The sequence below is a fragment of the Mustela nivalis genome (assembly GCF_964662115.1).
Source record: "Mustela nivalis genome assembly, chromosome: 3".
NCBI classification, from domain to species: Eukaryota; Metazoa; Chordata; class Mammalia; order Carnivora; family Mustelidae; genus Mustela; species Mustela nivalis.
Window position 1 is genome coordinate 121,239,181 of NC_139022.1, and position 13,024 is coordinate 121,252,204.

The window sequence follows — 13,024 nt, forward strand, 5'->3', positions numbered from 1 at the left end:
AGAAAGGTATCATATAACAACACATAGAAGGCAACAGTATTCAGTTACTTGGAACTTCTTCATAGGAAATTGATATTTTAAAATTCTACATAAAACATCATTCTTATTGGGGCGCCTGGGTGGCTCAGAGGGTTAAAGCCTCTGCCTTCACCTCAGGTCATGATCCCAGGGTCCTGGGATGGAGCCCCACATTGGGAACTCTGCTCAGCAGGGAGCCTGCTTCCTCCTCTTTCCTTCTGCCTGCCTCTCTGCCTACCTATGATCTCTGTATGTCAGATAAATAAAATCTGTCAAATAAATAAATAAAATCATTCTTATTCAATTTAAAATCTCAGTATTTTAAAACACATATTTATGTTTTTTCTATGCCCCACGTTGAATCTGCTTACTCCTGTTTACATACCCACCAACCTATTCACTACCTCTCATCCCACCCCTGGCCTCAACTACTTGCCTTGTAGCTCCAGTAAAAATGTACATACTTCCTGCAGTTGTAAATCCTCATCCAGGGGAGAAGAGAGGTCTATGACAGCTCCAGCCCTACCTCCCAATTCAGTAGGACCAACAGAAGCTCTAGCTTCCTCAATGGCACCTCAAAGAGGCCAGGCAATGCAGTTATGAAGTATGAAAAAGTTAAAACACCCCAGGAGTAGACTTTAATATGAAATGGAACACAGAAATAAGGAAACTAATAAGAAACGGGACACAGAAATAAGCAAACAGAAAAATGGCTTGCCCCCAGTCCCCTGTCTTCCTGCTACCACCATGGGCTGTTTTCAAGGACAGTGGTTCCATGTGGCCTCTAGGGAAAACTCCTATAATAATGAGCAACCAGGTGTGTAATATACTACCTTATATACTTGATTCTCATTATTCATGGTGGTTATATTCTATTAAAGACATTAAGCAAAGTGAGTTAATGAATACTGAGCCACTGCATTTCCAGAGGAGACACAGGGTTATGGTGCCTGCGGAACTCTGGCTACAATGTTTTCATCAGTCAATCAACACATAACTTTATGTGTGTTTCTCTTTAAAGACATCTTACTTAGTATATTGTTGATTCACTAACACTGAACTCTTGGCCAACAACACAATAATTTGTGCCTGAACAAGGCTTACCTAACATATATATTTTCTCTGTAAGGTACTTCACAGTTTGTTTGTTTGTTTGTTTGTTTGTTTTGTGCCTAGGAACTCTATAGAACTGTATCAGGGACCAGTGTAAAAAGCAAAACCACCAATAAAAAGCACAAAAATGTGAGATATAGGGCATTAAACAGACAATGAATAGGACACTTATTTACAGCATGAGAGTTTGAAACAAGAAGGTACAGACAGCATCCGTTCAGCCTCACCCAGGAAAGTGGGTTTCAGGCAACTCAAATTTTTCATCACCAAGCACATATCCAAAAATGACTGCAGTAGCACCATGAGTATTGGTTTTGGGGTTACAAATAAATTCTAGCAAGTACACAATTTGCAAAAATGAAATATGTGAGTTGAGAGCACGGACTATATTTGTCTTCTCTTACTCTCTCACTCTTCCTGTTCCTTCCTTGAAAATGCCCCATTCTCCCCGTCAATAAAGCCTTAGACCACAGAATTCACCTAACACTTTGTTTTTCTAGGCAATGGCTAAAACACAAATCAAATCTTATTTAAAGTTAAATATGTTTGTTGCTTCAAGAAAAAATTAAAATTTTGAACTTGGCAAATATACACCTGCTTTTGTTTATTTCCTTAGCAAATATACACCTGCTTTTGTTTATGTCCTGTTATATATTTCTCAAGAAAATAATGCCAGTGGGTATTTCTCTACTTGATGATGAAAACTTAAAAATCAAACTAATTATAGCAAAAAGTATACTTACTTTTCACTTTACTAATTATGTAATATTAAAAGATGGCACAGAAGCAAATTATTCACTGTTTAAAATTAACCAAAACATCCTAATACCCTCTTCATATTTTAAAGTTATTTGATATTAGAAATAAATCTTAGGAAAGCTAAAAATATTTATGTTCCATTCAGACTCAAGTTTCACTAAAGCAAGTGCTAGTTTAAAGGTTAAAAAGAGTATGGAATGAAGAGAAAAATTTCTATTCAGAATGGTAACAAATTTATTAAATACTCAGGGATATATTTAGAAATAGTAAGGAAGGAAAATGCCAGAACTAGGTCTAATAATTTTAAGGACCTTGGTAGGGTGATAGTGATGTATATTGGGTGGTGGCAAAATTTGGGTGGCATACATGTGGTCAAAAGCAATGGAGGGCAGCTGGGTTGCTCAGTTGGTTAAGCGACTGCCTTTGCCTCAGGTCATGATCCCGGAGTCCTGGGATCGAGTCCCGCATCAGGCTCCCAGCTCCATGGGGAGTCTGCTTCTCCCTCTGACCACCCCTCGCATGCTCTCTCTCACTCTGTATCTCTCTCTCTCTCTCAAAAAAATAAAATCTTTAAAAAAAAAAAAAAAAAAGAGCAATGGATAGTCAGTTACCCAATACAAGCTTTGTTTATGATCATGGACAGGTTTTTCACTTCATGACCATAGCCTCAATAAGGAGCAATGAATTATTTCCATTATATTCTATTCTACAAGGAGGAAAACAGACTTCTAAGATGAATGGAAAAGAATGAAAGGCTTAAAAAAGACCTAAGAATTTTGTGTAAAGATAAAAGTAGCATTTCAAGTCTGTAAAGGGTAGGGCTTGCATTAATTGGTTAATACTATGGGAACTTCGGGAAAAGTATATAAAACAAATGTCAAGTACTAAAAATTCAGTATAAAAAGCTGAAACCATAAAACAACTAGGAGAAAATCTAGGTGAAAATTTTTAATATCTGGGTGTGGAACAACCTTCTAAGTCTGAAGAAAGGGGAAAATATGAGGGGAAAAATTCACAGATCTCAATATATAAATATTTAAATCCATTACAAGAGAAATTTCTTTTTTTAATTTTTTATTTTTTTTATTAATATAATGTATTATTAGCCCTAGGGGTACAGGTCTGTGACAAGATAAATTTCTGAAACAAACCAAAAACATGGAGAAGACATTTTCAAAATGAATACTAAATATTAAGATCTTTGACAATACACTGAGATCTTATAGATAAATGAGGAAAGATAATCACAAAACAAAAGCAGCTAAATGATACAATCTACATATGTTTAAAAACCACAAAAAGAAAACACGATTGCGAAGAATAGGGATGGAAAAGAATGTTTGAAACCACTTGTAACCAAAGCAACAGAAATCAAAACAAGACATTTGTTATCTATAAACTGGCAGGGAAAAGAATTCTATTATCTAGCTTCAGCTAGCTTCTAGCTTCAACTGCAGAAAAAACGGTCTCAGAGCCTTTGAGTTCAGAAAATAAACTGGTACAACTCTTCCAGAAGGTTTTTTGGTAATAAGTACTAAAAAACTCTTTAAAATGCTGCAGACCATTCAACCAACTATGTAGCCTTTAGGAATTAACTCTAATGAAATTATTTTGACCTATATAAAGATATAACTAAAAGAATATTCACCTCAAAGCAGTTTACAATATAGAAAAATTGAGAAACAACCCAAAATTCCAAAAACTGGGATATATTTAAATTATAGTACAGCTTAGAATATTTAATGTCTAGGTATAATGTTCACAATATTATGCTTGATTTTTTTAAAAAAAGAAGTGTTTGGGGGGGGGCGGTATTTGGTAATATAGTGCTTATTATTTGCCAGGCATTGTTCTAAGCATCTTAAAAATATTAATTCATTTAACCCTTATAATAGCCCAAAATGAATTAGGCATTATTATCTCCATTTAATTTTTGTTCAAAAAATGTTGAAAAAGACACATATAATGTACATACACCTTCAAGCATTAATTAAAGACATGAAGGTATTAAGCAAAATGACAGAAATAGTTATCTCCAAAATAATATATGAACTTTTCTTTTTATTTCAAATAGTTAAGTGTTCAATTAAAACATGTATTACCTTCTTATAAAGAAAAATGTTATTACAAATAAATTAAAATATTAAGAAAACCAACTCACATGTACTTTCATAGGTAGGAATTTTCCTCAGTGTTAAGGCAAGTAATTCATTGTTTCTTACTAAGACTATGGTCATGAGGTAAAAATTCTAGTCAACAATCATCAACAAAGCTTGTATTGGGTAACTGGCTATCCACTACTTTTTGACCAGATGTATGTCACCCTAATTTTGCCACCACCCAATACAAAGCAATTCTGCCTGCTTTATCAGGTCCTAAGAAATAAAAAGCAACTTAAATCTTCATCACACTATTTGAATACAAGTTTAAAATATATTTGACTACAACACTTACCAGAGATTTGACCTCTACAAATCAGTTAACCTCTAACCTTGGTTTTCTCACCAATAAGAAAAAAATAATACTTTCTTCAAAAGGCCAGGTAGAAAATGTTTTAGCTCATAATACCAGTTCGATAACTACATTTCTTCACTATGTAAATTTCTGTAAATTTTATGGCCATTACTTACCGGCAGGATAATTCTCCATCCATAGCATCATGTTCATCTGTACTGGTATATGTTAACCTCCCTCCAACAACTGTCCCAACTAAGTACACCAACCATGCAAGACGTCCTAATATAGAACAAGAAAAAAAAAATGTTTAGGAAGTATTAATAGAAACAATGCTTATTTTGCAGAAAATTCTAAAATTGGCAAAAACGACCTATTCTTCCAAACAAGTGGTAAACTGTGAACTCAGCCCCTGAAAGAGAGTGGATGTTAGGAAGGCAGTTTAAACGTAAAAATGACAGGGATGCCTGGGTGGCTCAGTGAGTTAAAGCCTCTGCCTTCGCTCAGGTCGTGATCCCAGATCCTGGGATTGAGCCCCACTTCCGGCTCTCTACTCAGCATGGAGCCTGCTTCCTCTTATCTCTCTGCCTCTCTGCCTATTTATGATCTCTGTCTTGTAAATCTTTAAGAAAAAAAAAAAAAAAACTGACAGACTTTAGAGCCAGAAAAAAACTATTCAAATCCTAGCTCAAACAACGTATTACGTGATCTTGCCTAAGTGACTTACCTCTTTACATCTTAGTTTTCATTTGAAAAATAGAGAAAATAAGATCTACTGTGAAGACTTCAGATTAAAATTAAATTTGGTAACAAAACACCAAACGTAATGTCTAGATCCAGGCCTAAATTGGTTGAGTACTAATATGATACAATGAGCAGCATCTTTTCTGAATTGTCAGTGTCGTGATCACACCAGTCTGATCACTTTTAATATTATTTCCGCTTAAATCATAATAGATGGTAATAAATTTATTGCCTTTGTATTTTATGCATAACTTCTTAAAATCCAAGACCATCACCATTCAAATAACATAGTCTGATGACCAAATCAACTTTACAGACAATATTAGCAAGGGATTAAATAACTTTACAATAGTGGTACACATGGAATGTACAGTTTTCAAAAATTTTATTTTGGGGCAGCAAAAAGTGAGTGGCTCAGAAATGGAGTTATTTACTGAGTGATTTCTGTTTAAGCATGTTATTTTACATCTCTAGACTCCTTGATCTATGTATCAGATTCTCCAAAATTTTTGAGACCTTTATGAATAATTAACATACCAATTATCTTGTTAAAAAGAAATTTTGTGCTATTCTTAGAGACTGATTTTTCAAAGATGACCAGCTTATTTTGTAATACCAAAATCAATTACATTTCTGTATTGAGAAAACTTCTCAAGTGAACTAAAGTATTTTTCACAAGGTATTGATTGGAACAGTCATAAAAGAGGCTGTCCGTGCTTCTTGGAAGACTTGGAAGACTTAGACAAATACCTCCAGAAAAAGACCACATTCTTCCTATATTCCTGTGAATACTAGCAATCATTACAACTTATCAACTCCCTCTGACTTCTAGAGAGGCATCAGCCTACTGAGGTAACAAACTTCCTATAAGTTAGAAACACAACTTGGCAAGTATCCATATCCCCTATTCTATCATAAAACAAATGAATAAATCAGAACAGACCAACTATGCAATCTTGGACATTAACAATGTGAAACAGATTCAATAGGAGAACAAAAACACTAATTTGATCAAGTAATAATAGAATTCATAAAACAAACTCATGCTTCAAGATCCATATTATTATAAAAAGAAAAGTAACAGAACAAAAAGCCCATGTAGAAAACTGAAGGTGTTAAGAAATTTACCTATATATCTCAAAATTGTTTTGTGATTAATATAAAAGTCTATTAAGAACATACACTATCCCCTGATGACCCTACTTCCTCTGTAGGTCCTCTCAAGGGATTTCTTTTCCACACCTCTTTATCTCAGGCTTCCAACATGGAGGTAGGTCTTTTTGATGTTCCTTATTTCCACTTCTAAAACATACTCCCTCTCCATCATAAAAGCACTCAGCTTTACATTATGTAATCAAATTATACTACCTTTCCTGTTGCAGTAATCTACTCTCCTTCGGGTTATTTTCCCTTATTTTCTGAAGATGTTAGTTCCAGGCTTGCCATCACCCTTTCCAATAGTATTTCTATCATAATCAGCAGTAATTTCAATATGTACAAAGATGATCTGCCAACTTCAACAATCCTTTGTTCTACTGGGACTCTCCAACACATGAACCAATCACTTTCTTTTTTTAACAATTTTACTGAAATATAATTCACTTGCCATACAATTCACACACTTAAAGTATACGACTCAATGTTTTTTAAATAAATCCACAGGACTGTACAACCACCACCAAGACCTAATTTTAGAACATTTCAATCTATCCCCAAAGAAATTCCACCCCATACCCCTTAACCCCACCCCTAGCCCTAAGCAACTATTAATCTACCTCATGTCTCTTCAGATTTTTCCCATTCTGGACATTTCATCTGAATAAAATCATTTAACATGTATCTTTGTAACTGTCTTCTTTCACTTAGCATAATGTGTTTAAAGATATCCCTGTTGTGGTTTATACTGGCACTTCCATTTCTTATAGCAAAAAACAAAACAAAACAAAACAACAACATTCCATTGAACCGATGGTTGCCAGAGGGGAAGGGGTTGGGGGAATGGGCAAAATGAGTGAAGGGGAGAGGGAAATACAAGCTTCCAGTTATGCTATGAATATGGTACGAATGGGAATAAAAGGGACAGTACAGGGATTATAGTCAATGACCTATAATAGTATTGTACAGTGACAGATGGTAACTACACTTATGAGGATACCATAAGGTATAGAGAAGTTGAATGACTATGCTATATACCTGAAACTAATGGAACACTGTGTGTCAACTATACTAAAAAATATTCCATTGTTGGACATACCACATTTTATTTATCTATTCATCAGCAATGGGCATTTGGATTGTTTCTACATTTTGGCTTTAAAAATAATGCTGCTACTTACAGAAACAGCCCAGGTGTCTACTTACTGATGAATAGATAAGAAGACATGGTATTCAGATAAGATAGGTATCTATCTGAATATATATATGTGTGTGTGTATAGATAGATAGATATGATGGAATATTACTCAGCCATAAAAAAAGAATGAAATCTTGCCATTTGCAATGACATGGATGGAGCTAGATGAATGCTAAATGAAATAAGTCAGACAAGTACCATGATTTCACTCATATGTGGAATTTAAGAAACAAATAAGCAAAGAGGGGAGGAAAGGAGAGGCAAATCAAGAAACAGACTCTTAGGTACAGAGAACAAACTGATGGTTACCAAAGGGGTGGTGGGTGGGGGAAAGAGTTAAATAGGCAATGGGGATTAAGAAGTGCACTTGTGATGAGCACCAGGTGCTATATAGGGAACTGTTCAACCAATATATTGTACACCTGAAACTAATATACTGTATATTAATTAACCAGAATTTAAATATAAACTTAAAACAATACTGTTATGAATACCTGTACTGTTTTTATGTGGATATGTTTTAATTTCTCTTGGATATATCTAGAATTGGAATCACTGGGTCATGTGATAGCTAGATTTTTAAAACATTTTAAGGAATGGCCAAACTTTCCAAACTTTCCAAAGCAGCTATACCACTTCCCATTCCCACCAGCAATAAATGAAGGTCCAAATCCTTGTCAGCAATTTTATTATCTGTCTTTTTTATTACACCCACCCTAGTGAGTATAAAGTGGTATCTTACAATTATGACATGTCCCTCCCTGATGACTAATGGTGTTGACCATCCTCACATATGCTTACTGGCCACTTACATATCTTCTTTGGAGAAAGGCCTATTCAAATCCTTTGCTCATTTTAAGATTTAATTTATTTATATGAGAGAGAGAGTGCATAAGCAAGGACACAGGCTGAGCGGGAGGGAGAAGGGAGAAAGAATCTCAAGCAGACCCTGCACTGAGTGTGCAGCCCAATGTGGCGATCAATAAAACAACCCTGAGATTGGGACCTGAGCCAAAACGAAGAGCTGGATACTTAGCTGAGCCAGCCAGGCACCCTTCCTCTGCTCATTTTTCTTTTTTTAAGATTTTATTTATTTATTTGAGATAGAGACAGTGAGAGAGAGCATGAGAGGGGAGATCAAAGGGAGAAGCAGACTCCCTATGGAGCTGGGAGCCTGATGTGGGACTTGATCTGGGGACTCCAGGATCATGACCTGAGCCAAAGGCGGTTGCTTAACCAACTGATCCACCCAGGTACCCTCCTCTGCTCATTTTTTAATTGAACTTTTTTTTTTTTTTTTTTTTTACTAGTGAGCTATGAGAGTTCTTTATGCATTGTAGATCCAAATCCCTTATCAGATATATAATTTGCACATATTTCCTCCAATTTTCTGGTTGTACTTTTTTACTTTCTTGACAGTATCCTTTGAAGTAGTCTAAGATTTTTAACTGATATAATCCAAATTTTGAATTTTTCTTTTGTCATTTTAGCTTTTGGTGCATATCTAAGAAACCATTGGCCAACCCAAAGTCATGAAGATTTACTCCTAAGTTTTCTTCTGAGTTTCAACTTTTCATAGTTTCTTCATAGTTTTAACTCTTACATGTAGGTCTATGATTCATCTTGACTTAATTTTGCGTATGGTGGGAGACAGTAGTTCAACTTCATTCTTTGCATATGGTATCCAATTGTCTCAGCACCATTTATCAAAAACACTATCCTTTCACCATTGAACTGTCTTGCCACACTTGTCAAAAAGCAACTGATTATAAATTAGAGGATATCCTGGACTCTCAATTCTATTTTATTGACCTAATGTGTACCTTCATGCCAATTCCAGTTTTTATTACTGTTGCTTTTTAATAAACTCTGAAATCAGAAAGTGTGAATCTTTAAACTTCATTCTTTTTCACACTTATTTTGCATATTCTGATTCTTATGGATGTCCTCATGAAGTTCAGGATCAGCGTGCCAATTCCTGCAAAGAAGCCAGCTGGGATTTTAAGAGAGATTGCGCAGAATCTTTAGGTCAATTTGGGGAGTATTCCCATCTTACCAATATTAAGTCTTCTGATCCATGACTATTGGTGACTTTCCACATGTACACCTCTAATTTCTTCCAACAAGGGTGTACAGTCATCAGTATAGAAGTCTTATGCTTCTTTTTTAAAACTTATACCTAAGTACTTTATTTTTTTGATGCTATTTTAAGTAAACTGATCTTCATTTTTGATTAATTGGGATATATATAAACATACTGTTGATTTTTATTAATCCCGTATCAAGCAACTTTGTTAATCTCTTATTAGTACTAACACTTTTTTGGGACCTGCCATTTCTTCACTCTCTTAGAAGCTTAATGTCTTCTCTATCCTGCTTAGTTAGCTTCAGTTCTTTGCTCAATCCTCTCTGCCTTACACACCCCTTCAATTCCTCCTACTCTGACATACTCATCTTACACAACCCTAATTGTTCAAATCTAGTTCCCCACCTAGTCTTTGCCTATACCCCCACAGTTTAATACAACTTGAGAAAGATACAACCATGCTAACCAGTCTCACTTTGGATTCACCTTTTCAGTAAGGCCTTCTATAGCTATCCTATCAATTTTCAGTACCTAGAGTAGGACGCATGCATGCCTTCCAGATAACCATCAATTCCTTCCCTCTACATATGCACAAGCCAACAAAAAGTGGAGTCTATTCTTCCAAACCTTTCTAAGTATGAGCTGGATTTTAACTGCTCCGACCAACAGAATATGGTGGAAGTGACATCATTCCAGTACTGGGCTTAGCCTTTAAGAGAACTGGCAGTTTCTTTCAGTCTCTTAGGGAAATGTTCACTCTGGGGAAGCCAATCACCATTTAAGACCAAATACCCTGAGACTATCATACTATTAGGAAGTCCAAGCTAGCGATGCAGAGAAATGCCCACCGAGAGCCCACCCATCAACCATTCCAGCCCAGATACCAGGCTTGAGTAAATAATCATTCAGGTGACTTCAGTGCCAGGTGTCATCTGATTACAATGCAGGGAAGATCCCAAACGAGAATCATCCAGCTGAGACTTGTGAATCCCAGAGAACATGAAGAGATAATAATAAAATGATTGTTATTTGATAAGCTACTAAGTTTTGGTAAGAGATTATGAGAACATAATCTGCCAACATTTCATATCCCCCTTCCCTGCTTCTTTATTTTAGTACTATCACTTTATAATATAATATATATTTTACTTATTTATCTTGCTTTGTTACCTTCTATTCCAATAGACTATCAACTGCATAGTAACTGTTATTTTTCTGTTTGGTTGTCTAATGCATCTCCAGAGCCTAAAGCAGTGCCTGGCACATAGTAAGTTATCCAAAGACATGGGTTACTGGACTAAAAAATCATTACATAGGAAAGATAGCATGAGGGGCGCCAGGGTGGCTCAATCATTAAGCGTCTGCCTTCAGCTTGGGTCATGATCTCAGGGTCCTGGGATCGAGCCCTGTATCAGGCTCCCTGCTCAGAAGGAAGCCTGCTTCTCTCTCTCCTACTCCCCTTGCTTGTATTCCCTCTCTTGCACTCTCCCTCTCTGTCAAATAAATAAATAAATAAAATCTCTGAACAAACAAAAAATAGATCGCATGAAATAGGCCAAAAAAAGGTTAACATTTTATGACTTTATACATTAAAATGTAGAATCATTACTAAAAATCAATGTTAATGGTAATTATATATTTATTGCTTAAAAAAGCCAATTTCTTCTCAAAGCATACTCAACACAAGATATGATAAAGTCTATCCTCATTATTTGTAGATTCTCCTACTGAAAATTCGTCTATTTGGTAAAATTTATTTGTAACTCTAGAAATACTTGTGACCATTCATGTGTAGATGCACAACAGCAAAATAATCTGAGTAGCCCAGTGTGCACTTGCCAAGCATAGGTAGTATAAAGCAACATTCTCCTTTCTTGTTTCATCTTTCAAACTATAAAGAAGTATTCTTCCATGGCCTTTTTGATGCTCTAATTTTTTTCTACTTTTGTGCTTTCTGTTGGTGATTTTACTATTTAAAATATTCCCCAAGATCAGTAAAGTGCTGCATAGTGTTCCTATATGTAAAAAACATATACGTTCCTATATGATATGTACCTCACAGAGAAAATACATGTGTTAGATAAGCTTCGTCTTAACATGAATATTACGGACGTGGACTATGAGTTCAATGTTAATGAAGCAATAATATACAGTAAACAAGGTGTCTTGAAACAGAAACATATAAAATAAGGCTATCCATTTACCAGTCAATGAAAATGTTGTGACCAGGGTCTGCAGGAACCTAACGTGTACTTACCCTAGAAACAATAGCTTAATATTTGCTAATTCAGTGTTCACTGCAACTTTATAGAATGCAAATACTAAATAAGAAGATTTGACTATATCTCTCAGAATCTCACAGAGGTCATTATTAATAGATTATGCCGCAACTGTGCGTGGGACATACACATTTTGAGTAATGGATGTGAATCTGAAACACCACAAGTATAGTTTTTGGTGAAAGCAGTGTAATAATCTACCTGGCCAATGGGAATCATTATTTTAAAAATGTCATACTGAAAATTTTTTGAAGATGAAAAATATTTAAATGTAAATAGTAACCTTTTAAAATAATAACCTTTTTTATATGTTTTATCAATTTAGATATTTAGGTACTGGTTATTAAAGCAAGCTTGACTATTACTAAAAATAACAGCAAACATTTTTATGATGTTTTCTATGCACTTAGCTACTATTCTAACCACTGTATCTATTAACTATATTTACATTCATTTAATGTCACATTCATTAAATGTTCCTATTAAAAACTGTAGGACTATGATTCCAATACAGGCAATGGAGTTCCAAGAGCCCATTCTCATACCCTTAGGAGATACATACCTCTACCTCTCAAGATGGATGAAAGGGAATACTCAAGCAGCACAACTGTCCATTAGCTAGACAAACTGTGATGATCCAACATCTTATGATCCAAGATTCTCCCAAGTGTTTATTTAACACATTTTAATTCCCAATCTGGAATTTTCCTCTTTGTCTCCCAAGTTTTGACCACAGATGAGATTGCATCTACCTTTGGGATCATGTCTAGGGTCTTTTACACTTCCTTTGACTCCCAAACCACCCACAAATAAACCCAAGTATATGTGACACATGAAAGGAGTATGTTTTGAATACCTGAATTAAAATAAGAAAACTTATTTGGGGGGTTTATCACTAATGTAAACACAGAAACATTTGTCTACCAATTCTTGATAAAAACAAGCCTACTTGAAAATAGTCAAAGAATTCACCATGCATGTAGCGTTCATATTTCTCTGTTGACTTATCAGTATTATAAAAAATGGAGGCAGTACAATTTAGCTAGCAAGAGCATAGGGTTGGTCCAAATTCTGTCTCAACTATTAACAATGCTAGTTACTTAATTTCTCATTTTTATTCTTATTTATAAACACCTGGCTCACAAGCTTGTGACAAGCACTACATTGTATTCTGCATATAAAGTACTCATAATAATGCTTCCCACAAGTGCTCACTAA

General features: G+C 35.1%; 1 protein-coding gene across 8 annotated transcripts in view; it reads right to left on the reverse strand.

Annotated features, from left to right (window-relative positions):
• The window catches only part of RANBP17 (RAN binding protein 17), a 314,483-nt gene that overhangs the window by 244,496 nt on the left and 56,963 nt on the right, over nucleotides 1-13,024 (reverse strand). For all 8 annotated transcript variants that reach the window (XM_082726136.1, XM_082726135.1, XM_082726133.1 and 5 more), the window contains one exon: nucleotides 4,521-4,626. In XM_082726136.1, the coding sequence (XP_082582262.1) occupies nucleotides 4,521-4,626 (106 nt within the window). The remainder of the gene's footprint in view (nucleotides 1-4,520; nucleotides 4,627-13,024) is intronic.